Source organism: Capricornis sumatraensis, chromosome 1 (genome assembly GCF_032405125.1).
Source record: "Capricornis sumatraensis isolate serow.1 chromosome 1, serow.2, whole genome shotgun sequence".
Classification (NCBI taxonomy): Eukaryota; Metazoa; Chordata; class Mammalia; order Artiodactyla; family Bovidae; genus Capricornis; species Capricornis sumatraensis.
In genome coordinates, this window is record NC_091069.1 from 248,608,976 (window position 1) to 248,634,172 (window position 25,197).

General features: G+C 49.3%; 1 protein-coding gene across 2 annotated transcripts; it reads right to left on the reverse strand.

Moving 5' to 3' along the window:
- Positions 1–3,439: 3,439 nt before the first annotated feature.
- On the reverse strand, positions 3,440–25,040 carry TMPRSS3 (transmembrane serine protease 3). Of its 2 annotated transcripts, none has more exons than XM_068976686.1 (13): positions 25,023–25,040; positions 23,532–23,673; positions 18,152–18,262; positions 17,203–17,319; positions 16,699–16,822; positions 13,841–13,966; positions 12,441–12,484; positions 11,700–11,865; positions 10,834–11,003; positions 8,543–8,638; positions 7,325–7,467; positions 6,535–6,687; positions 3,440–3,457 (listed from the first exon to the last, which is right to left on the reverse strand). In XM_068976686.1, exons 1-13 carry the CDS (start codon positions 25,038–25,040, stop codon positions 3,440–3,442), a joined length of 1,428 nt encoding a protein of 475 aa, XP_068832787.1. The 2 variants fall into 2 exon arrangements, with proteins under 2 accessions (XP_068832787.1, XP_068832796.1); XM_068976695.1 differs by lacking the exon at positions 25,023–25,040 and adding an exon at positions 24,132–24,257 and having other exon boundaries at positions 23,532–23,676.
- Positions 25,041–25,197: the final 157 nt, after the last annotated feature.

Below are 25,197 nucleotides of genomic sequence, written 5' to 3' on the forward strand. Positions count from 1 at the left end.
TGTAATGTACGCCACTGCCCCATGGATGGTCTTGGAAAAATATTGTCTGTTTCACAGCTTGCTTTCCTCACCTGCAGAGTGGGACTGTGAGTACCCCTGTGTCCTAGGGTTGGTGTAACCATGAAACAAGTCAGCACATGAAACAGGCTTAGAATGGGGCCAGGACCCAGAACATGCCAAGGAACTGCCTGCCCTTAGTGTTACCCAAGACCTTTCGAAAGATGTAAGCCAGCAAATATTTCCCAACAAAATAGCAGAAAGAAACCACAATAGGCTTGAAATACTTTTCTGGTGACCTCAAAGTCAGGTTTTCACAATTGAGATGATCACATATGAAATCTTTCATCTTTTCACAACTTGGATCCTTAGTACTTGAGTTACCACTACTCTCTTTTATTTATTTATTTTTTTTTTTTGGAGTACTACTTAATTTCTAACAGGGTGATTTTAATGACACTGAGCTTCCCAGGTGGCGCTAGTGGAGGCAGAGGATGAGAGAGTTGGGTAGTATCACCAGCTCAATGGACATGAACCTGAACAAACTCCAGCAGACAGTGAAGGACAGGGAAGCCTGACATGCTGCAGTCTGTGGGGTCACAAAGAGCCGGATATGGCTTAGCAACGGAACAACAGCAACAAATTTTAGTGGAGATACATGGCTTTAGACCAAGAAATGCTCAAGTGCCATGATGCCATTATAGACTGAAATATGAAGAACTTGACTATTTCTCTTTCTTTTTTCTTATAGAACATTGTTTTTTATTGAAGTATAGCAGGTGTACAATATTAGTTTCAGGTGTACAACATAGTGAGTCAGCATTTAAATATGTTATTAAGTTACTAAACAATCACTGCGGTAGGTCTAGTTACCATTTGTCCCCATATCAACCTGTTACTGTATTTTTGACTATATATATGTGCTGTGTATTACATCCCTGTTGCTTATATATTTTGTAACTGGTTTGTCCCCCTTAATCTCCTTCACCCATTTCACCCAGCCCTCAACCCCTTCCCCTCCGTCGACCACCCAAGTGTTCTCTGTATCTGATGGTCTTTTTCTGCTTGTTCATTTCCTTTGCTTTTTAGATTTCACATGTAGGTGAAACATTTCCTTGATTTTTTTGTATTTGTCTTTGTCTAATTTATTTCATTTAGTATGATATTCTCAAGATCCACCCACCTTGTCACAAATGGCAGGATTCTGGGCTTTTTTATGGCTGAATAATGTTCCATTGTATATGTATGCTCCGTCTTCTTTATCCATTCATCTGCTGATGGACACTTCCATATCTTGGCTGTTATAAACAAGGCTGCTATGAACACTGGGGTGCATGTATCTTTTCTGAGTAGTGGTTTTTGTTTTCAGACATATATCCAGAAGTGGAATTGCAGGATCAAATAGTAGCTCTATTTTTAGTTTTTTGAGGAACCTCCAGACTGTTTTTCATAGTGGCTGCACCAACTTACATTCCTACCAATGGTGCACAAGGATTCCGCATTCTCACTGGCATTTGTTATTTGTGTTCTTTTTGATAATAGCCCTTCTGACAAGAGTGAGGTGATAACTCATTGTGGTTTCGATTTGCGTTTTCCTGGTGATTATTGATGTTGAACATCTTTTCATGTGTTTGTCAACCATCGGCATGTCCTCTTTCGAAAAAATGTCTATTCAGCTCCTCTGCCCATTTTAAAAATTGGATTGTTTGCATTTTTTTGCTATTGAGTTGTATGAGTTCTTTGTATATTTTGATATTAAACCTCTATTGGTTATATCATTTGCAAATACCTTCTCCCATTCAGTAGGCAGCCTTTTCATTTTACTGATGCTCTCCTTAGCTGTGCAAAATACTTTTTAGTAAGATTTATTTTTGCTTTTCTGAGGAGACAGGTTAAAAAAATGATACTAATTTCAAAGAATTTACTGCCCATGTCGTCTACAAATTTTGTATTTTCAGGTTACATTTATGTCTTTAAGCCCTGTGGAGCTTGTTTTTGTGTATGGTGTGAAAGTAGGTCACTTTCATTCTTTTGCATTAGCTGAAGAGATTGTTCATTCCCCCACTGTATATTCTTGCCTCCTTTTTGTAGATTAATTGCCCATATAAATGTGGGTTTACTTCAGGGCTCTCTATTCTTTTCCATTGATGTGTACATTTTCATGCCAGTACCATACTGTTCTGAGGACTGAAACTTTGTATTTGATATCAGGAGAGTGATACCTCCAGCTTTGTTGCTCTTTCTCAAGATGCTTTTGTGAGCTACCATTGCTTTCAAAGAAAGCTGGGCAGAAACACTCAAAATAAAAACGGTCTTATCGCTTTCTGACATGCAGAGAGATCTGCGCAGGAACTCTGATGCAGTGAAGTGCATCCTAGCAGTTTGCCTGAGTTCCTCCTCATATCTTCCTCCACCCCCCTCTAAGACATGGCCCAGGAGGCTCCCTGGAGCTGGCCCTTCCCCAGGCACCTGGACCCATCTCTGATCTCCTTGGAACTCACCCATCTTTCCCACTGTTGCCTCAGGGCGAAGCATCAGATTCCTATTCTAACAAAGTCACTTGTGGTAAAGCACCACTGGACAACGATTACTTACCAAGGAATCTTCCCCTGTTATGCGTGTGTTATGGGGACTTCAGAGGATGGCTGGGTACCAGGCGGGGCCTCTAACCTGCAGCCATGCAGGAGATTGAACAGGCCCATATGGAGAGGTAGAGAAACCCTAGTGTCTTAATGACATGAGACTGTCTAGTTGGCCTTCGGTAACAATGTGTGGGAGTTAGGTGGTCCTGACTTATTCCTTTCTTTTCTTACTCTGCTTCTGACTACTCTGATGTAATAGGGGATGATTCTGATCTCCCAGTAAATCCGTTCCAACAGATCAAAGGAATTGAGCCTCTTGAATTAAGCTTACATGAGCAATCAAGATTCATTGAATAAACTCCGAGTGATGAACTTGCTGTGAAAGTCTATGTCCTTCGGAAGCAAGAGACAATGATACATCGAGGACCAAAGACTACAAAACTATAATCACCTACAAGTCCCCACGTGTCAAAGGAGATCCTGGTACAAAAAATCGGTTTGGTTCTGGTACCTGCATAAAACGTGTGGACAGCTGTGTCTACGCTGACAGCACTCCTGTAGGTCCTGGCTGCGTATCTTTGCTGAGGGGCTTTGCAAGGGAGGAAACCAGATAGAAAAGTGGGAAAAGGCAGCACTTTGGAGGTGTTCCTGCTTCTGTTCTTGGGAAGATGAGAAAGGAGGTTCAAGATCGTTTTGTTCTGATGCCCCTCTGGCTTGTCAGAGATGATAGAAGAAAATTGTTCTCAGTGTGGAGGGATGAAAAGATGCTCCTTCATTCGGCTCTGCTGTTAGAATCCGTGGAAAGACGGGAATGTCTCCATCTTGGCAGGAACTCATGGTGGTAACTTGCCTCTAACTTGTCAAGTTTTCAGGTCCCTCTAGAAATGAAAACGTACGTATTACATTTTTCATCATGTCAAGTCATCTCTCCAATAGTAAGATAAAGCGTGACGTGAATGCTTGCCCAGTCGTGTCTGACTCTTTTCAATCCCATGAACTGTGGCCTCCCAGGGTCCATGGGATTTCCCAGGAAAAAATGCCACAGTGGGTTACCATTTCCTCCTCCAGGGGATCTTCCCCACCCACAGGCTGAACACACATCTCCTTGTGTCTCCTGCACTGCAGAGGATTCTTTACTGCTTGAACTACTGGGGAAGCCCAAGATCAAGTGAGTACCAGCATTTCGCCCTGAGGAGGGCGTCAGCCGTTCACAATGAATGGGGACAAAATTGGTCTCTGTTCCACGTGGATCCCGGGTAAGTGTGAAATAGTTTCCCTGCCCTGTGCACCTCCAACCAGTCATTCCCCACCTTCTCCATCTCCAACCTGAGACTTTTCCACCGTTTCCAGCTCTTAGCATCAGTGTTCCCTGCTCTGAGCTGTAACAGTGATTCGAGCTCCCAGTAGGGAGAGAAAACTAGTGGATGAAAAATGAGGCAGTAACCTTTAGCATCAGAGAAAAAAGATGGGCTGATTCCCCTCGAGGAGTGTGAGCTACTGGAAGGCCCTCCCATAGATGTTCAAAAGAACCAACTAAAACGGCAGGGCTGCTGGAAACCTCTCATGGAGGGAAGCCTCTTCTGGGTTGCCCCCTGAGACATTTGAGGGGACGTGACCCACGGAGGCCTTTAAGGGCCAGGGCAGCCCTGGTTGATATGCTCCCCAGGCCTCAGCGGAGCCATCCAGCTGCCCAGAAGAGCCTGCTCCTCCAGTTCTGGGAGGAAGGGGAGCCCTTTCTAACCATTCCACTTCCCTCAGCATGCCATGGAGCCTCCTGCATCTGAACCACCAGACGCCTAATGAGAACCTCTGGAACAGGTCCTGGGACCCTCAGTGCTAGCAAGCAGCTGAGGGAGGTGCTCTGCACCCCAGGGTAGAACTCATCACCGTGCTGTGCGGCAGGTGTGGGGCTGGGCTCTCGGAGCTGGTCAGACTCAGGCTCTGCCCCTCATTAGCCTGGGTGGGGGCTTATGAGGGTCCCATTACCTCTAATATGGGGGTGGTCCCAGGGCCCAACAGCCAGGGCAGTGCTGGGGGACACAGGCTGAGATATGAGGGCACCTCCCTTCAGAAGCTCCCACAGTGATTTTGGAACCCTGCGCCTGACCTGCACTCCACCCAGCTCAGGACTGAGCCGGGCTTCTTCAACCTGCTGCTGCGACAAGCCTCGTCACACAGACCCTCTCACCCCGCGAGCACCCTCATGGGGGTGCACCTCTGAGGCTCCCTGGGTGAATGGGAAGAGTCCTCCGCCCCACCCTTGTCCACTCGGCTCTCAGCCCACGTGACCCTCCCCCTCCCCACCCACAGGTCCCTCCTCCCCCACCCCCCCGTGGCTCTCAACCCCTTTAGTCCTGTTCACAGGCTGTCTGCAGCCACTGCAGTGAGGAGGCTGCGCTTTCAAATGTCTGTTTTCCGAAGGAGTGATGGGTTTGGGCTGAATTTTGTGCTGAAGAGCACCGCATGGCCCTCAGCACTGGGCCAGGCAGCCAGCTAACAGCCAAAGGGCCCCAGCAGGTTCCCCCGCAGCCTGTCTGCTGCCTCACCCTGCAGTGGGCTGATAGCGCACAGCTACACAACAGCAGGGCTGGAATCCTAACCAGGCCCAGGCCCAGGGCCGCAGCCCTGCCCTCCTGATTTAAGGCAAATATGCAAGGAAGAAGGAGTGGAAATTGACATCAAGGCACTTGAGCAGTTTGGTGCCCGTCTTAGTCAGCTGCTTTAAATGAAAAGAAAGTGAAGGTCATTCAGTCATGTCTGACTGTTTGAGACCCCATGGACTATACAGTCCATGGAATTGTCCAGGTCAGAATACTGGAGTGGGTAGCCTTTCCCTTCTCCAGGGGATCTTCCCGACCCAGAAATTGAACCCGGGTCTCCTGCATTGCGGGTGGATTCTTTACCAGCTGAGCTACCAGGGAGCATTTTAAAAGGTCTTGATCCCCCAGGACAGAAAGTAGATTACTGGCCACCAGAGGATGAGATCCTGGCAACATGGAGTGACTGCTTCATGGAGTCTCATTTCCAAGAAATGGAAATGTTCTGGGTACAGGTCAGGCAGCAGCAACACAACATCCTGAATGGGCTGAATGCTGCCAGATTTGCACGTTAAGATGGTCAGCTTCACGTTGCGTATATTTTGCCTCAATCAACGACAACAAAAAACCCCAACAAAACCAAAAAACCAAAGTTCTTTAAAAGTGGTCCAAGGCCTGACATGGGGCTCAGCCTGGCGATCAAGTAGGTAAACATTCGCTGCATGCCCGTAAGGTGGAAGGCAGGCTGTTGAGGCTCCTGCTCCTGGAGAGAGTGTCACCCCATGTTCACTAAGCCATCACGGTTGGACCTGGAGTCAGCTGGGCACTTTCTGTCCCTGGATGCTCTGTTCTTCCTCCCACCATCTCCAGGGCTCTTCCAACCCGCGCTGGTCCTACCAAGCCAACCTCACTGACCCGTCTCCCTCCTCCCACCCCCACTGCAGGGAGGCCCCCAAGGCACAGAGCCACCCAGGCCCCTCGTGATGCCAGACACTCCATCCCACCCTGGTTCCCCCAAAGTCAAACTCCCCAGTGGGCACTGAGGGCTTCCAGTCCAGACCTCTCCCACCTATCTCCATGCCCACACGTGCCCACCTGACTGGTCTCCACCCCCAGGGCTGGTCCTCAGTTGCCCCTCCTCTTTCCCCATTTGGCAGAAGTACATGGTCCTCCACGTCCCAGCCACACTCGCCCTGTGTGTGTCCAGCCCACCAGGCCCACCCTGCCAGGTCCTTGCTGGTGGGGTTAGCCATGCCTAGTTCACACCCAGGAGCACAAAGTCACTGCTTAACAAATGAATAATGAATTAGTCACTTCCTGGCTCCAGATAGCAGGACTGCGGGCCCACAGAAAGGATGCTAGAGCTAGAATGATAGGCACCAACATGAGCTGCAGGGGTCGTGGGGGCTGCAACCCACCTCCATCTGCTCGTGAATCCAGTCCAGGAAGGAAGTGATGCGTGTGTAGACTCCAGGCTTGTTCACCTCGGCACAGCCGATGCCAAAGCTGGTGGCTCCCACCAGCTTCCACACCCTCCGCTCCTGACACACCAGGGGACCCCCGCTGTCTCCCTGGATGGCAAGGAAAGAGCAAAGGGCAAGGGCACGGAACAGACATTGCCACCCTGTGTCCCCCGTCCTGGTGACAGGACCCTGCTTCACCGTATCACAAAACACAGCGTGTGGACGGAGCGGCATCCACCACCTCCCCCACTGCCCTCCTGGAACTGACTTGCCCTCCTGAGGCTGGGGTCATCCTTCAGGGATGGTCCCCCTCCAGCTGTCTCCCTGCCAGGGCTCAGTGTCCTGAACCCACAAAGTCAAGGCAGCATGGGGAGCAGAGGGGAGCTTTCAGAGGGAGGATCTGCCTGGCCAGGGGCTTCAGCTGAACCAGGCAGTGTTGGAGTCTCGTCCACTGTGGCTGCGCAGGCTAGATTCACTGGTTTCCCCTGCCCTCTGCCCTTTTGGACCCCCTGGAAACTCTGAGACCCTCCTTGCCACCTCCGCCCAGCACTCAGGCAGAGGGGAGCGTTGAGTAAACACGGGCCCGGCCAGACAGGAAAGGGAGCGATATCTTAAGCAAACTTCTTCCCACACCCTGTAAATTTGCTTTTCAGTCGGTCATAGGGACACGCTGACGGTAGTCTGTCCTGAGGGCTGGGTCGCCTTGCCCACAGCGTGGCCCCCAGACGTCACTGGGTGCCCCTACCTGGCAGCTGTCCACACCGCCTTTCAGGTAGCCAGCACAGAGCATGGACGGGGAGATGATGCCACCGTACACATCCCTGTGGTTGCAGACCTTGTTGGAGATGAGAGGCACGGCCGCGTGGTTGAGGACCGGGGAGGCATCACCTGGGTCAGATCAAGGGGATGGGGGCTCTGTGCAGTGAGGGGGCCCCACCGGGAGCTCAGATGACTGCCTGGGGGTGGGGTGGCCTGAATGTAGACAGCCTTAGAGCTCTGTCCCCTAGTGAGTGGGCTGGGGGAAACCCTGCTTCATCCCAGGGCCACTCATTTCCCTAAGTCACCAGTGTGGGAGGATGGGGCAACTATAGCCAGCAGGCGCCCCTCCCCCAGGGCCCTTCCTAGACCAAGCACTCGACCAACACCAGCCCATTTAGTTCCCTGAACCCAGGTAACAGAAGGAAACAGGCTCGTGAAGGTCCCACACACAGCCTTGGGGTAGAGCCTGGGCATGGTCAGCAGAAACGTGTCCTCCAGGCCCCAACCCTCGGAACCTGGGACCCTGCCACCTTCCATGGCAGAAGGGCCTTTGTGGATGTGATAAGACCTTGAGATGGGGACGCCTGCGTGGGTGGACCTTAAATGTAATCCCAAGGGCCCTTCAAAGGGCTAGAGAAGGAGATGTGATGATGGAAGAAGCAGGGGTCAGAGAGGAGAGAGAGACTGCGGGACCCTCTGCTGCAAGGGGGGAGGAGGAGCAGGAGCAAGAGACGCGGGGGCCCCAGAGCCTGGAAAGAGGGGCACAGACCTCCCCCCAGAGCCTCGGGGAGGATGGCAGCCCCCACCCTGACACATTGATTTACAGCTTCCGACAGCCTTAACTGTGACGTGGTCCACAAGTGTTGCTTTAAGCCTCTAAGTTTGGGGTCATGAGTTGGAGCAGCGACCAGAAAGTAACAACATATCTGCGGTGGTCCAGCCTCAACCCCCTCACCCAGAGGGATGGACCCCCTCTAACTCCACCTGTTTGTAGACTGTGACCTTCACATCTTATGGGCTCACCACAGGGCACACCCCACCTCTCACTCCTCTCAGGTCTCAGCGTCCAGCTGAGGGTTTGTGCTCCCCCTCTGACCATGACATGTCAGGGGGACATTACACCGGGACACCAGAGGGGAGCAGGCACCGGGGCCTCTTGGTTCTGGGCACACTGGAAGCAGAATCTTGATCTCAGACCACTGACCTCCATCCTCTGTGGCCCCCCAGCCTGATGTCCAGCACAATTTTCCATCAGGAAAGTTCTCTTCAGAGTTGGGCAAACAGACTGGTTGGGTCATCTCTGTTTGGAGAGGAAACAAGAGAGCTTAGGCCATGGAAGCTGCCATCTGAGAAAGCCGCCACTTGGTGTCTGCCTCTCGGGGCTAGCGGTTGGGGTGTCTCCCAGAGAAAGTCCAGGTCCCTGGTCATTTGCTCAGACTAGGGACCTCTCCCTGACCAGAGCCCTAAAACAACCCTAGACCATGGCAACATGAATGAGTCTGGACCAGAGGTCAACTCAACCCAAGACCAAGGCAACACGGATGAGTTTAGACCACAGGTCAACCATAGACCGTGGCAACGTGAGTGAGTCTAGACCAGAAGTCAACATATTTTCTGTAAAGAGGAAAATAGTATATATTTTAGGTTTTGTAAGCCATGTGGCCTCGATTTCAACCCTTATCTCTGCCACTGTAGCATGAAAGCAGCCACAGGCAGTGGTGAACAGGGTGGGCTGTGTGCCAATAAAACTTTACTTAAAAGGAGGCAGAAGGTCTAATTCAACCCATGGGCCCTAGTCTGCCCACTCCTGGTCTAGACTGTGGGCACACTGCTTTATGGAACATCGCTCTGTGAATCTTCCCATCCCTCCTGACACATCTGGAGGCAATGAGCCTGCCTGTCGATGTGGGCTGTATCACACAAGCCCTCCACCAGAAGCTGTCACAGGGCCTTCACATGGCTACATTCTGAAATATGAACTAAGCTTTCCAGGTAGGACAAAACTGGAAAGGTGGAGAAAGGACAAGGGCACTCATTTTCAGTTTTATCAAAGTGCAAGTGTTGGCATCTCATTTTTTACAACCAAGGATCATTAATCATAATTAGCAAAGGAACACCACCATTACAACTTCTCTTTGTTTTTCTAGAAATATTTGTCTCAGAGAGTGACGCATAGAGAATTCCGTGTGCTGTGTGATAAATGCATTGATGACTCTACCAGCTCCAACCTGCTGTTGGTCCTGAGCCAGCTTTCTGCTCCAGCAAGGGCCGTGTTTGTTATACTCTACCTGATCTCCAAGCTGCTCTCGTCCTTGGGGAGAAGAAGGGGGCTTTTACTGATTTAGGCGGAGGCTCATGTGCTCTGTCATAATGGCAAGCAGCTGGAGAATTCTGTCCTGTGTGACTTTTCTGGTGTTTTTAAAACCTCCAATCATTAGGACTTGACATTTCCATGGGTAAACAGAGCTGCTGGACTCAGCAGCTGGTTGTGAGAGAATATTTCTGAGTATTTCCAGGAGTTGGAGATGCCCAGTTTATCTTCCAGCTTATAAAGAAAGGGCCACAGAGAAGATCCCACCCCAGCCAGCTGGCCAGCCTGAGAGGCCTTCTCTTCCTCAGCCAAGGTCAAGATACCAGGCATCTGGGTGGCACTGGCAGAGCACCTCACCAGAATAAGCACCAAACAAGGAAAAGCTCTTTGCCCCCAGGGACCTAAGACCCTCTTCTGCCACCCACAGGTACCAGGTGGCCTGGTCTGGGGAAACCCCTTTAATCTCCAAGAGGCACTAACTGAAAAAAAGTAGCTCAGGTGAGACCTCAGTGGCCCCAGGAAAACCAAGTTGGCCAAACTAGAACCACAAAGACTCTGAAGTCAAATAGCCGTCAGAACCACAACCCACTAAAGTAGACCAAGAGCTGCACAGTAAACTTGAACAGGGTGACCGTCTGTTAAAACTGAAGATGTCTGTCTCCTAACACGCTGGCCCAACTGTCCAGGATGTGACTGAAAATTTCTCCTCATACCAAGAACCAGGAAAATCACAACTTTAATGCAAAGAGACAATCAGCTAAGAACAATCAACACTGAAATGAATCTAGACATCGGACTAGACATTGGAATTACCTAGTGGAGAAGGCAATGGCACCCCACTCCAGTACTTTTGCCTGGAAAGTCCCATGGATGCAGGAGCCTGGTAGGCTGCAGTCCATGGGGTCGCTAAGAGTCGGGCACAACTGAGCGACGTCACTTTCGCTTTTCACTTTCAGGCATTGGAGAAGGAAATGGAAACCCACTCCAGTGTTCTTGCCTGGAGAATCCCAGAGACAGTGGGCCCCCATCTATGGGGTCGCACAGAGACGGACACGACTGAAATGACTTAGCAGCAGCCGCAGCAGTGGAAATTGTAAGGCAGCCTTCATCAACATGCTTCAACGAGCAATTCAAATTCTCGTGAAACAAATGATAGCAGGAAAATAACAGATCCCCGGACGTACCATTGAAAGTGACAGGTCCGGCCAGCTTCATGAGGGCGATGTCATTGCCCAATCTCTTCGGCTTGTACTTGCTGTGGTAGATGATTTTTTCCACCAGATGGGAGGGGGCTGGACTGTCTAGCAGGGAAACAAGGCCCACCTGGATGGTCCAGGACTTGGGCAGGTAAAGACTGAAATGAGAGAGCCCCAAGCACTTTCACCCACAGATCACAAGTCTCCCGAGAGCCAGTGCTAAGGAGATGGCAGCAGATGCCCCCACAAGCCCTGCAGAAGCTCAGATCCACCCATGCGTCCCCTAGACAGGCCTTGATCTCTGCACCTCTGGGCATTTGAGAAATGAACTCACCTTTCCATAATGGCCCATTCTCCATCAGAAATCGAAATAGAGGCAGGTGGAAATAACACGGACACTTGCTACTGTGTTTGGAAGTATTTTCTGTGGTTTTCTTCCACGCCAAACCCCCTAACAGAGATTGCTCTGGGGAGCCCCCGCCCACCCTGCACCATCCCTCTCTCTCTCAATCACTACACGGTCCATGGGAATGAGCTATAAGGAGGTCTAGGGGGTTTGCATTGCTGTGTTTCCTATACTTGAGAGTTTCCTTCCCCTCTTTCTATCTTTTCTATAAGAGCTGAAGGTCCTTAAAATGATCCTCGGGTCTCCAATCCCACCCAGCTGATGGAGCCGGATCCACAGTGAGAAGGGTCTGTGGACCTTACCTTGTGACAATACTGTCCGTTTTCATGCTTTCTTGACCCGCCTTGCTGCTGACCACCCAAATCAGCCTTGTCCCCATGTAGCCTGTACTGGATGGGGGTCTGTGGGAGATGAGGATGCCCCCCACCAGGAGGTCAGGAGAACTCACTCATAAACACAGTGGGCAGCAGTGACAACCCACAGGGGGGTGATGACGGACCCTCCGCACAAGTGGTAGCCCTGGAACTGCAGACTGGCCTGCCAGGGCCACTGCGCCAGCGAGGATGAGTTTCCACCCACGATGCGGGGGCTGGAGCCGGTCCTCAGACCACAGGCTGCAGAGGGAGAGGGAGCGGTGGGGCGGGTGCCTCAGGGGAGGGGAGGGGGCAGGTCACCTGAGACAGGGGATGGGCAGGGTGCTGTGGGGTGCAGTGGGCACAGCCCGTTAGAGCAAAGAGCTGGGAGCTAGCATCAATCTCCGCATGACACTCATGTCCCCAGGATGGTGATAGCACTCCAGGGGCTGGGGAGCCTCATGAATGCAGGGGCTGACTTCTTCAGCTCCAGCTCCTGCAACAAGAGCCCCCTGCCAGGAACAAGGGGCTGCTGCCCAGGCTGGGGCTGAGGGGTTGGACTGAGCAGGCTGTGCCCACTTTCTGGTGGGGGGAGGGGAACCGTAAGTCAGGCTGTAGCAGCCACCACGGAATCACAGAGCTCTGTGCACTGTGGTCCTGTCTGCTGCTGAGCAGTCTCTCCAGGCTGCCACCCCTGAACCGGCAGGTGGGGTCACAGAGCTCCCACCTGGCACCCAGGAGGAAGGGCCTGGTGGCAGAGTGGTCCAAGCAGAGCGGACAGGAGCCTGTGAGCCAGGGCTTCCCTCTGTTTCTCTCTGCAGTCCTGCCACTCTCACCTGAGCACTTCAAGGTAACCACGTGGCCCGAGGTACATCCCTCCCTAAAATGGAAAAAGAGTGTGTTTAATGAAACATCCCAGGCCTCAAAGAGTCAGGTACCACTGAAGCGTCTTAGCACTCACACACCCGAGGCCTGGGAACCAAACACTTTTTACTTAAATCTTGGGCTAAAAATAAATAAATAAATAAACTCTATTCCCCCACTCTTGAATACAGATTTCAATTTTTAGTCTATTAAAAAACAACCAAGTCATTAACAACCAGTGACCACAGTGAAGTATGGTGTATATGTGAACACTGTTGAGTGTTTCTAGGCTTTGTATAGCTAACGATAAGAGACATATAAAGAGCTATATTAGATAAACATATACTGGTATCATTTGCTTGTCCATTTTACCTTGATGTCCTTCACTGGCCCCTGCGGGACACAGAATGTCCATTGGATGGTGTGACAGACTCCCCTGGCACCAAGTCCTTGCAGCCTGGGACACACGCACGTCAGACAGGAAAACCCACCCTGCGAACCCTCTGTAAATTCCTACCTTCAGAGCCCAGTCCTGTCATTCAATCATGCAAGAAAAAGCTAATGTCACCAGCCCAGGGTTTTAGGACCCAAGTAATGAACTGTCCCTGCAAACTGCATGTGGGTCCAGGGGGGCAACTGTCAACTCCACGACGGCAGGCTGAAGACTATTGTTTCCTGGAGCAAAGGGTATACTCCTCTTGGGGTTTGGTCCAAGAAATCAGGAAGAGTATGGAATGTGGGTTCAGAAAGCCTGTGGTACCTCCTTGCATCAGGCAGGTGACCCCTCTAAGCTTCAGGCACCTGTCATTTATGGATACCTCATTTCACCTTCCTTAGAAGATCTCCTGGAGAAAGAAATGGCTACCCTCCCCAGTATTCTAGCCTGAGAAATCCCATGGACAGAGGAACCTGGCAGGCTGCCGTCCATGGGGTCGCAAGGAGTCAGACACGACTGAGCGACTGACTGATTGACTGACTGACAAGTTATTTGGGGAAACATCTAATACAAATGGTGAACATTAAAGTACTTTGTAAAGAAAGTTAAGTTTCTTTCTTAATTCCTTTCTTTCTAATATTTTCCCCTCCTTCCTTCCTTCCCTTCTTTTCCCCAGACACATCTGCAGCGCCCACTATGTGCCCAGGCAGTACCGCACTTAACTGCATCAGGTGACCACTTCATCATCCTTCCTCCGTTTCTCTGCTGGGCTGTATCTGCCTGGTTTGGGGTTAAGTTCCTGTACTCCAGCCTGGTGTGTCCACCCTATCTAACCAAACTGGCCAAGCCCTCAACTTGCACTTAGAGAACACAACCTCATGCTCAAACTCAGTGCATGACTAGACAGAGTGGACCCAGCACCACCTGGTCACTAACCTCACGTACACCGAGTGGTGTAAAGCGGTCACTTTGTCATCTGGCAAGAGGTGATTGATGGACACGAAGTCCTCTCGAAACTGCTCTTCGAGCAAGTCCACTCTGAGGGTGTCTGAACTCACGTAGCTGCAAGCACATTGGAAATGCAGACTGGACCTGAGAGATTCACTCTGTGCCCCAAATCGACCTGGGCTCAAGTCATAGTGTCAGAGGTATCACACTGTGTAGGGGGGACGGAAGGTCCTGGAATGCTCCCAAACCATCAGTGGCTTCCTTCTGCCAACCTAGCAAAGCATTTCAGACCTGGAAGAGTCTGGGACAGCCCCCTCCCTGAAGCCCATTCACCCACCCTTGGCTCCAGGCACATGGGAGAGAGGACTACTTCCTGATGTAGCTAGGTGGACCCCCGCCTTGATGCTGCCTAAAGCAAGTCCCAGAGGGGACAGAACATGGAGCTCAGTGGGGTGTTTTCAGGTGGGCACCAAAATGGGGTTGCTGAGAAACCCAGGTAGGAATGGAAGATTTTCCCAGGCTGCCCAGAGCTGGTGGGGCTCCTGTTACAGAGAGATGAGCAGTAGACAGAGCGCTTTGTGAGGCTCCAGGACAAGTCAATGTTTGAAGGGCCAATGGAGAATGATGAAGAGGACATGATTTTCTTCAGATCAGGTGTTGGAAGAGTTATGACATAGCAGGACGTGGAACAAGCAAAAGACAAAGTCGCTGACTTGCTTCTCTCTCGAACTCACCAACTTATCACACAGGATTTCATCAGGTCACTGTAAATGCAGAGGGGTGGGGCGGGCGGCAGGCATGGGATACAAAGTGCAGCCGGGTTTGGTTTGGAGGAAAATGTAATCAAGGCCGTGGCACTGACCCTCCCAGCCTCCCCAGGTATTGCTCAACCCGCTGATACGGCAGGTGCCAGGTGAAAGAGCCACTTGTCACCAAGATGGAGGCCCCAGTGTAGGTGGGCTGGGCTACAGGCCGGGCAGTAGGGATGATGCAAAGGGATCCCAAAGGCTGCTACTGAAATCCCACAAATCGCCAGTCTCAGTGGCAACAATAGCCATGACCACAGGCTTACAGGGTATCCCTGTGGTCCAGGCTGGCTTTGGAGCACTAAGACACTTGAACCTCACAGCGACCCTCTAAAGCAGGTAGTGTTATTTGCCTTAATTTTGAGGCCCAGTCACATGACAGGGCTGCATGTGCACTGGGATTTGGACCCAGGCAGTCTGAGCTGTCAGTCCATCTTTTCTTTTTACCTCAGACCTCTGACACGGGATCAAAGGAGGGCTTTCAATAGAGACGTAGAATAAACAAGAATAAACAAGAATGGATACAGAATAAATCTTAGAACTGGAGCAAGAGATGGGGAAGCAAACAGCAAGTTTAGAGGGAAGAAGAATGGACGCTGTTGAGGTGACAGCCCAGAAACTTGGGTCCACTGGACTTACCCTCTGAGGGAGCAGGGAATGACCATCCTGGCAGATGGGGAGGGGTGAGCAAAGGAATGAGGGCTGCCGGGAAGTGTTGGAGCCAGGGAGGGTGGGGGGGTCACTGGGCCCTTCTGCTTGATGGAGAGAAGGTCAAGGATTCCAGAAGGGGAAGTATTCCAAGAGGGAGAGGCAGGGGAAGCAGAAGGGAAGGGGAAGGGACGCCCCCTAGTGAGGCCAAGAAACCACCTACCCGGGAGCAGAAATGTCCAAGGGAAGCTTTCAGCTGTGAGCCATGGTGGTGGGTGTGTGTCTGTGTAACTGGTGCGAGTGTGTGTGTGTCTGAGATACCGTGTTGCGTGATGTGGTATATGCATGTTGTGTAGTGTGTGAGTATGGTGTGTTTGCAGAGTGTGTGTGTGGCGTGTGTACTGTGTGAGTAAGAACCGCATGGTGTGTTTGCAGTGTGTATGTATGTATGTGTGTGTGTGGTGTGCAAGCTTCCTCCAAGTCTATGAGGAGTCGAGCCTACGTCATTTGTCATTTCTGAGGGCAATTATGGGAGTGATTTGCTATTGTCATCAGCCTAGAAGTGCAGCTGATTCCTGAATTCAGGTCATTGCTGGAGAAGAGGAGGCGGGTCTCAGGGATACAGGCTGGAGGGCAGGTTTCACCGGTTTTGGAGGAAGGAGCTAAGAATACCATACTTCACATTTTGCGAGTCCAGGGTCCCTGGATTCAGAGCACTGAGGTTTTGATGCCCATTTCCTTGGGTATAAACAGGGATGCTCACGTTCTGTGAGTAGTGTGAGCACTCAGAGCCCGCATGCTTTTAATCCTGAGAATCCAGAGCAAAGGGGAGCAAGAGAGATGTCCTAGGCAGCTGCTTGGGAGTGTAAAGAAGCCAGAAGAGGAGAGGGGCTGCATCAGGGCCAAAATATGTCACCCCAGTGCGAAAAGTCACATGGGCAACCCAGAGAGCTGAAATGCAGAGATTTTACTGCAAGCGTTCTTTTTCCTATTTAGTGCTAAAGAACTGTTTTAAATGATTATACTTTCATTAAATTACTGACTTTTCAAACTTGACTCTCTGGGGTTCCTTGGGAAGTGGGACCAAGCAGGGTGGTGGCTGGAAGCTTCCCTGCAACTGTGGTCAGAGGAACCGGGTGTTCTGTCTCCAGCTCTGAAGCTCTTTACTGAATGCTTGCATCTAGGGTCCTGGCCTGAGATGCCCCCCAAACATGCCATGTCCCTTAGTGTGTCAGGACCTTGGATTGCGCACGCACCAGTGATGTCAGACATCATGAGGTTGCCAACATCATGATGTTGAGGAGCCCTGTGGGTGCCCAGATAAACAGCAGCTGTCTGCCCACGTCGTGACCACTGCTTGTGTACTGCCTACCGCTGGATGCTCTGAATTACCTTGGAAACCCCAGCTGGGCGCAGGCAACAGTCGCATGGTGACTCTTCCAGTCCTCGGCGCACACGGTCCTCCAGGTGGCAGCCGTGAACACCTGGAGCACGGCGTTCTGGCCGCTCACACGGACTGGCCAGCACACAGGAAGACAGGTCATTAGTGCCCTGAAGGGCCCTGAGACCCGGCAGAGTTTCTCTGAAGCCAGCCCAGACCCTCCTGTGCTGAGTCTGACCTTCCCCTGACTAGCATCCCACCCCCACAGGGCAGCCACAGTTCTTATCATCTGGACCTGAGTCTCTTCCAATTGCTTATGGAGTCCCCCCAGCTTAACTTAAGGTCCATATAAGGCCCTCCCTTAACACCCAGCCCAGAGTTTCCTGGGGTGAATGCCAGTTGAGTCCCAGGTCTTGAGAATGGCATTGCATTGGACCCATTTCACAGATGGGGAAGGTCAAGGCAGAATTTTACTGAAGTTCTCCTGCTTCTGCAGTGAAAAGGCATGACTTTACCACATCGGTACTCATCCTCCCCGTCTCTGCAGTCTGACACCCCGTCGCATCGAGCCGTCAGCTCAATACACTTAAAAGACGACCGGCACTTGTACTTCCCAGAGCAGTCAAAGTGGACTGAGGAAAGGAGAGGGGGTGTCAATGAAGGCCTGCTTCAGTGCGCCCCACGGACAACCGTGCACCTGCCACGCAGCCTTGAACTTGCTCCAGACTGATAAAAGCTGCATTGAAACTGCCGCCCTCCCAGCAACCTGTTCCCCTCAGCCCAGTTTCTATTCTGGATTCCAGAGGGTGGGGCAGCTGCACCCCACTGTGTCTCCCTAAGTGGCCTCAAGCCACAACTCAAGATGAATTTAGACTCTGGAGACTCAAGGTCAACAGAAAAAGTGCGTGGCTGTGGCTGACTGGCTGAGCCAGTTGAGTGAGGACCCTGGCCTCCAGTCTACCTCCTGTCATCTCTGACCCTGGGTGAGAAATGAGGGAACTGTGGACCCCAATGGCGAGCACGTGGAGACTTAAACTGATCTGAGAGCTCCTTATTTGCAGAGTAAATGAGAAGTTGTTCCCGATCAGAGACCATTCAAATGATTCACTTTCTCAAAAGCCGCTTGCACCTTATTTGAAACCTGGCTTGGCCTGGCATGAATGGCCTCCTTGTCTCCTCCACCGGCTCCCACCCTCTCCTGCCTGTGGGTTCAGTTTCATCAGCTGCCTTTGGACACATCTATCAAGGCAGGCTCCTTAGTGACAAAGCCTCCAGCATGGCCAAAGGCTCTGACTGGGGCCCTCCAGAGTCCTGCAGGCAAATAAAGCTCAAATCAGCAAACCCAGAGAGTGTTTGCCTCAGTAATTAAGGCTGTGCAGTGGCCCTGGGAGGAAAGGGGACCTTGTGAGAGTCTAAATGCTTAACAAGTATTTGAGAAGCTACTAAATAATGGATGGTACTCACTGCCCAGACCGATGGCCAGCGCTAATATCAACGCAATTATCCCAATGACAATGATGGGAAAGAACTTCAATGGCAGCAGAGACAGGATCTGGGCAGCCACTGCGTCGGCATCTAGAAACCAAAAAGTGGGGCGGGAAGAGCAAAAGGCCATGAAACCACAAATTTGAATGAAAGAAAACAAAATTTAGCTATTCCTTCACCTGTCTTCAATGCAGCGAATGTTCCAGCCAAAGAAGGCTGACGCAGAGAAGAGATCGCCTACCAGGAGCACATTCTCTAAAATTTGAGCCCTACACTCCCTGACTCCAACCCAGTTCTATTCATCCTCCATTTGGGGCTGATGTGATGGGTTTAACTGTGTCCCCCTGACATGCTGACCTGTTTATGTTCAAACCCTCATAACTCAGAATATCATCTTATTTGGAAATAGAGTCTTTACAGAGAAGATCAAATTAAAACAAGGTCGTCAATCGAAAATGACTGGCATCCTTATAAACAGGGGAAATTCAGACACAGACCCATACACGAAGAGGGAGGATAATGTGAAAAGACACGGGCAGAACGCCACGTGAAGATGAAAGCAGAGACTGGAAGGCATGATTGTCAGCAACCCCCATAATCTAAGAGGCAAGGAAGGATTTCCCTGCAGGTGTTAGGGGGAGCAATGCCCTGTCATCACCTTGGTTTCAGACTTCTAACCTCCAGATGAGGAGGTGATAGATTTCTGCTGTTTTAAGCCATAGAGTCTGTGGTGTTGGTGGCCCTAGGAAACAAATACAGAGGGGAGGTAGGACCCCACTTCCAAGGATGTTTTCCTACAGAAGAGGGCAACATGCAAAATCCAAACAGGATGCTCTTGGGAGAGGAAGAGCTGGGACTTTGGAGAGGGTCACCAGATGGCATGCAGGTCATTCTCCACCAGTCATGGGTGCAGACACCGATGGCCTTCATTCCAGATCATCTCTTGGAGAGTCTCCCTGCCTGTGCTTGGAAACTCACAACTTGAAGTGAAGAGAGTGAAAGTGTTTGTTGCTCAGTCCTGTCCAGCTGTCTGTGACCTCATGGACTGTAGCCCACCAGGCTTCTCTGTCCATGGGATTCTCCAGGCAGGAATATTGGAGTGGGTAGCCATTCCCTTCTCCAAGGGATCTTCCCAACCCAGGGATCAAACTCGCGTCTCCTGCATTGCAGATTCTTTACCATCTGAGCCACCTGGGGAAGCCCCCACTGGCAATAAAGACTGTGGCTGTAAAATGATCAATAGCATTCCAAGTTGCCCAAAAGAGAAGAGAATTGGGAAAAAAAAATGAGGAGGGGTGAGGAAATAAATAGGAAAGGAGAAAAGAAAAGGGCATGGGGCAGGTTGTGGGAGAGAAGAATGAGGGGATAAGAGAAGCACACTAGGCTTAGTGCCAAGGGTGCCGAGCAGGGTGGAGGGACCATTGGCATGGCCCTTGTTTAGCCTTGGTTGGAGGAGCAGGTGGCTTGTTCCAGGCTGCACTCTCAGCACCCAGAACAACAGTGGCCACGCTGCAGTCCTCAATAAATGTTAGTAGATTTAAGGGAAGGAGGGATGGGCAGATGGATGGACGGATGGATTATTTCGGGATAATGAAGGTGGTTTTATCTCAGGGTCAGAGACCAGTTCTTTCCAGGATGACCAATTCACTGTCAGCAAAGCAGACTCCTTCCTTCTACCTTCCCTGCCCCAGGAAGCCTGTCCCAAACCAGTCAGTCTCCCCACTGAGATGCCCACTCTCCAGTCTCACTTACAGCTCAGCGGGAGCCCTGAATGGCGCTTATCCTTCTAACTGTTCTGTAGCTAAGAAGGAGATTTAGGAAGCAAGCCCTAACTAGATTCAAGTGCAAGTCGTTCAGTCGTGTCCAACTCTTTGTGAGAGTGGGTAGCCTTTCCCTTCTCCAGGGATCTTCCCAACCCAGGGATCGAACCCAGGTTGGCCACGTTGCAGGTGGATTCTTTACCAGATGAGCCACAAGGAAGCCCAAGGATACTGGAGTGGGTAGCCTATCCCTTCCCCAGGGGATCTTCCAAACCCAGGAATCAAACCAGGGTCTCCTGCATTGCAGGTGGATTCTTTACCAACTAAGCTATCAGGGGAACCCCAAAGAAAGTGAAAGTTGCTCAGTGCTGCCTGACTCTTTGTGATCCCATGGACTAGTTCTTGAGGCCAGATTACTGGAGTGGGTAGCTTTTTCCCTTCTCCAGCAGATCTTCCCAACCCAGGAATCGACCCGAGGTCTCCTGCATTGCAGGCGGATTCTTTACCAACTGAGCTATCAGGGAAACCCCTACAGATTCAAAGATTGTCCCCATCTGTAGATCCAAAGATTCTCCTTCAGCTAAAACCTTTGTATCAGCTCACGTTTGCCCCTTTACAGCTCCTCAGCCGCATGCCCTGTGGCCCCGTCCTGGCCCCACCCCTTGAGCTGTCTTTGAGGGCAAGCTTGGAATAAAAAGCAAAAGGCATAATATCTCTCCAAAGAAGGAATGCAAATGATAAATAAGCACAAAAGAACCTTCAATCTCTTCAGAAACAGAAGAAAAAAGCATATTAGACATGATTGCGTATCAACTTTGCAGTGTATTATTATTAGTATTACTCCTACTGAAGTCCAAGTGAAAAGGAATAGGTCTCCACTTAACAGTCAACAGGAGTATAATTTGTGTAAACTTTTTGAAAGTCAAACTGGAAATATGTATTGGTAAAGAATCCGCCTGCAATGCACAAGACCCCACTGGAGAAGGAATAGGCTACCCACTCCAGTATTCTTGGGCTTCCCTGGTGGCTCAGCTGGTAAAGAATCCACCTGCAACGCGGCCAGCCTGGGTTTGATCCCTGGATTGGGAAAGATCCCTGGAGATGGGAAAGGTTACCCACTCCAGTATTCTGGCCTGGAAAATTCCATGGACTGTATAGTTCATGGGGTCACAAAGAGTCAGACCACGACTAAGTGACTTTCACTTCACATTAAAAAGCTTAAAAATGGATAGAATATTTGACCTATTAATTTCACTTCTAGGAATTTATTCTAAAAAGTCATCAGAGATGCACACAAATCTCTACAAACAAGCACACTTAAAGGAATGACCTTGATAATATTGATACATGGGCACATGAAAACAGCCTGCTGCTGCTGCTAAGTCACTTCAATCGTGTCCAACCCTGTGTGACCCCATACACAGCAGCCCACCAGGCTCCCCCGTCCCTGGGATTCCCAAGGCAAGAACACTGGAGTGGGTTGCCATTTCCTTCTCCAATGCATGAAAGTGAAAAGTGAAAGTGAAGTTGCTCAGTCATGTCCAACCCTCAGCGACCCCATGGCGCCCCCAAAAAAGTAGCTGGTGGAATAGCAAATGGTATAGAAATGCTTAAAATGATAAAGAAGAGGACTCAGCAAACTTTTTGTGAAGGACCCAATGTAAATGTTTTCAACTTTATGGGCCATATCGGTCCCTCTCACCATTACTCAACTCTATAGCTATACGTGACAGAAGCCAGAAAAATGTGAATAAATGGATGTCTGTGTTCCAATAAACCGCAATTTATAAAAACAGACGATGAGCCAGATTTGGCCCAGGAGCCATTGTTTGACAACCCTAAAAGGCTATTAATTACTTAATGCCATGGAAAGATGAACATGATATTTTTAAGTTTCAAAAAAGCTTCAAAATTGTACAGATTGCATAGGCAGGCCTCATTTTATCACTCTTTGCCAGCCAATATTGCAGTTTTCATAAACTGAAGGCTTCATAAATTGAACACTGTGTAGTCAGATAATGGCTAACATTACTTAGAAATAAGTTAACTGTTTAATTAAGCTAAAACTCAACTTTTAACTAGGTATTATGTACATTGTTTTTATACATAATACTGTTGTACACTGAATAGACTACAGTATAGAAAAAGTGTGACTTTTACATGTATGGGGAAATCAAAAAATTAATATGACTCAATTACAATATTCGCTTAATTGGTGAATTAAGTGGTCTGGAACCAAACCCAAAATGTCTCTGGGTTCTCCCTTTATATGTCAGTTTCAAAGGGAAATACAGATATGTTGATAGGATAGGAAAAAGGCAAGAAAACCTATAAAATGCTATAGCGTTATCTCTGAGTAAGAGTATAAAATTGTGGGTCATTTCAAAAAATCTTTTTGATTAATTATATTTCCTAAATTTCTATCATGAACAATGCATTGACTTATTTAAAAAGAAAAGTTTTTAAAAGTTTTTACTCTTTCCTGAAACTAGGAATTAATCATGGAGAAATTTTCAAAAATTAGCAGAAAAGAATATGTATACTGCTATTGGTATTCATATGATATATATATTATAAAGTATTAGCAACAATTATATGTCAAATGATGCCAAATGGCCATGTAGATTATACATCTACTTGATGCAAAGTTGTAATTTTATTTAAAAAAGGGGGCGGCATGTTTATAAAACCAAGAAAACACATGGAACAATACATGTCTCTCTCTGCACTGTAGATGAGCATGTACTTATAGACAAGGACACAGAGAAAATAAAGAAGATATAAAATCCAGCTAAATGTTGGTGGTCAGGTGATTGCAGGGCACTTTTTTCTTTCATTTGCACTGATGCTAATTTTTGAAAAGTGTTTGTAAATTGTGTATCTTTTGCCTTACTTCACACCTCTTCTCCCACCTCGCATTTGTTTACATCAATTGTCCAAGTGGTTTAAAAGGAATCATATGACAGCCCCCCCACACCGTGCTTTCTGGAACATGTCGCTCTGCTCAGCCCCCAGTTCAGTCTTCCTGACCACGTCCGGGGCCAGGAGCCGCAGCTTCCTGTGACAAGTTCTGATAGGTTCTTACCAACAGGATCCTAACCAGGTATTAAGGAGCCCGCCATTTGTCCAAGCGTTTATGACCCACTTACAAAACCAACTTCCCTTCCTTTAGTTGCTAGAAGCAACTCCGTCACCTGCTGTTGAATTTTAATCTAGGCATCCGATACTTTCAGGGGACCCAGCTTATTTTAAGTTTTCTGGAGGGGCTGGTGACCGCTGATTGTCAGGACTTCCTGGAGAACTCAGAGATTTCCTGGTCAGGATCTGACCCCTAACTCCCCAGGAGAAACTGGAGCCTCAATTTCTGAAAACTTCCATCCAGAAAAATATCACTTGTCTCCAGGGAGTTGTTCAAAGAGGCCTGAACAAAGTGATGGCCTTTTTAATGCCCCTCCCGCTGGGATTCTGCAAACCCAAGGATGTGGCCTATGGGTGTGAGGACCCCTGGGGAGATATTTCTACAGGGGACCTTCAGCCACATGGATCATCCATATCTGGGGGGTAGGGTGGGGGCAGACATCACACCTGGTCCCGCTTACCTGGTGCAATAGGACTTATTTTCAAATCGTCAAGGCCGAAAAGTGATCTGAAGGAGAAGGGGGCTTCAGCTGCAGGCGGGTCGTTCTCCCCCATCGTGACTATTTCAGGACCTCGGAGGCCAGGCTCCACCTCCACCTCCACCTCCTTCTCGGAAAAGAGCAGAGAGTGCTTGTTTCTCTATTTAGAGTATTCGCATCAAAAGAATCTTTGTCGAGAGAAATCTTTGAAATCTGACAATCCACATAAAACGCACTTGGTCCCGATAAATCAAAACTATTTGTCCGGGGAGAATGCATCTCTTTTTTTTTTTTTTTCCTGAGCCCCAGCAAATAACAGAGAAACGTCGAGAGAGAGCGAAAAACTATGAACGTAATTCTTCCAAACATGATTTTCCCAGTTTGCTCAACCAATTTTCAGCTCAATTGAATAGCATGTCGTTAGAGATATGCCGGTTTATCATTTAGAAGTCAGTGTGCCATTATTTTTCAGAAGATAAATTACTTTCAAATACTTTCCTCCTCTCTTTTGTCCCCCATAAACTTGAACTTTTGCCTGCACAGGTGATAACACGTACCGTAATCATAAGTTTTGATACTTACCTTATGTCCGTGTCCCTAAAATGCAGACAGCACCAGGGAAGGGACAATCATCCCCGGTATTTGGAGCTTCCCATAAACACAACCCTTTCCTGGCTCACACAGGCTTGACCTAATTAACGATGGGAGTATCCTTGGCCTCTGGGTGCCCAGTCCCCCGCTTCCCTCACAAAGGGAGGAGTGGCTGGGCACTGACCACAGGCTTGCACCAAAGCTACACTGGGGCTCTGTTCCCTGCAAGAGAATTCCACTTGTCACGATGTTGAACAGGTGAGAAACCTTTGGAAGTCATTTCCAGTAACTCAAAGAAGGATGGAGGGGGCAAGGAAGGGGCCTAATGTTCCCAACAATATTCCAGCTTACTCTCCCAGGACTCAGGCATGAGTTCCCCAGGAAGCTGCTTCTGCAAAGAACTAAAACCTAGAACATTCCAACAGTCGTATAAACATAGATATGTAGATCACCCATTGTTATTTTCTGTTTACTTGTAACATTTGAAACTCAAAAGGGAACTATCAAGCCGCTTAAACTCTGTCTTCATGACATTTCTCGAAGTTATGCGAAAATCTAAGCAAGAGTTACACGTTAAAAACCTTTATTTCATTTTCACTGCAAGAGAAGCTTCAAACTGTATCTTAGGAAACTAATCAATTCACACTCAACATTTTTTACTTTGATGCTTGCTGATACATGCTGCTTGCCATCAGCTTACGGCAAATTCCACAGCGCAATTTTAGAACAAGCATAAGAATGAACAGCAAAATGCTTTCTGAAACAGGGAACCTAGGTAAGGAAGTCCCTTCCCATCAGGCCATGGCTGGGAGGTTTCCACTGAGAAATGTTGAGAAGTCAACTTTTAGAATCATCTTCTCTCCACCCACCCACTTCACTCACCATTTCTGGAGCCGCCATCCTTCAAAACAGAAATAGCTTCCTTTTTCATTATAAATGCAAGCGTGATGATAAGCAGGCCGCCAACAGCTTAGTCCAACCGGGAAATATTTCCACCGAGTCACTCAGCCTTGTCGACTCAATCATCGCAGCAAATGGCAAGATCGCGGGCCTCTGT

Coding starts and splice junctions, on each gene's coding strand:
- TMPRSS3 (XM_068976686.1), bottom strand. Junction 13,967..16,698: donor GCCCAGCTGGGGTTTCCAAG/GTAATTCAGAGC, acceptor ATGTGCTTGCAG/CTACGTGAGTTCAGACACCC. Junction 7,468..8,542: donor GGGGGCCACAGAGGATGGAG/GTCAGTGGTCTG, acceptor GATCTGACCCAG/GTGATGCCTCCCCGGTCCTC.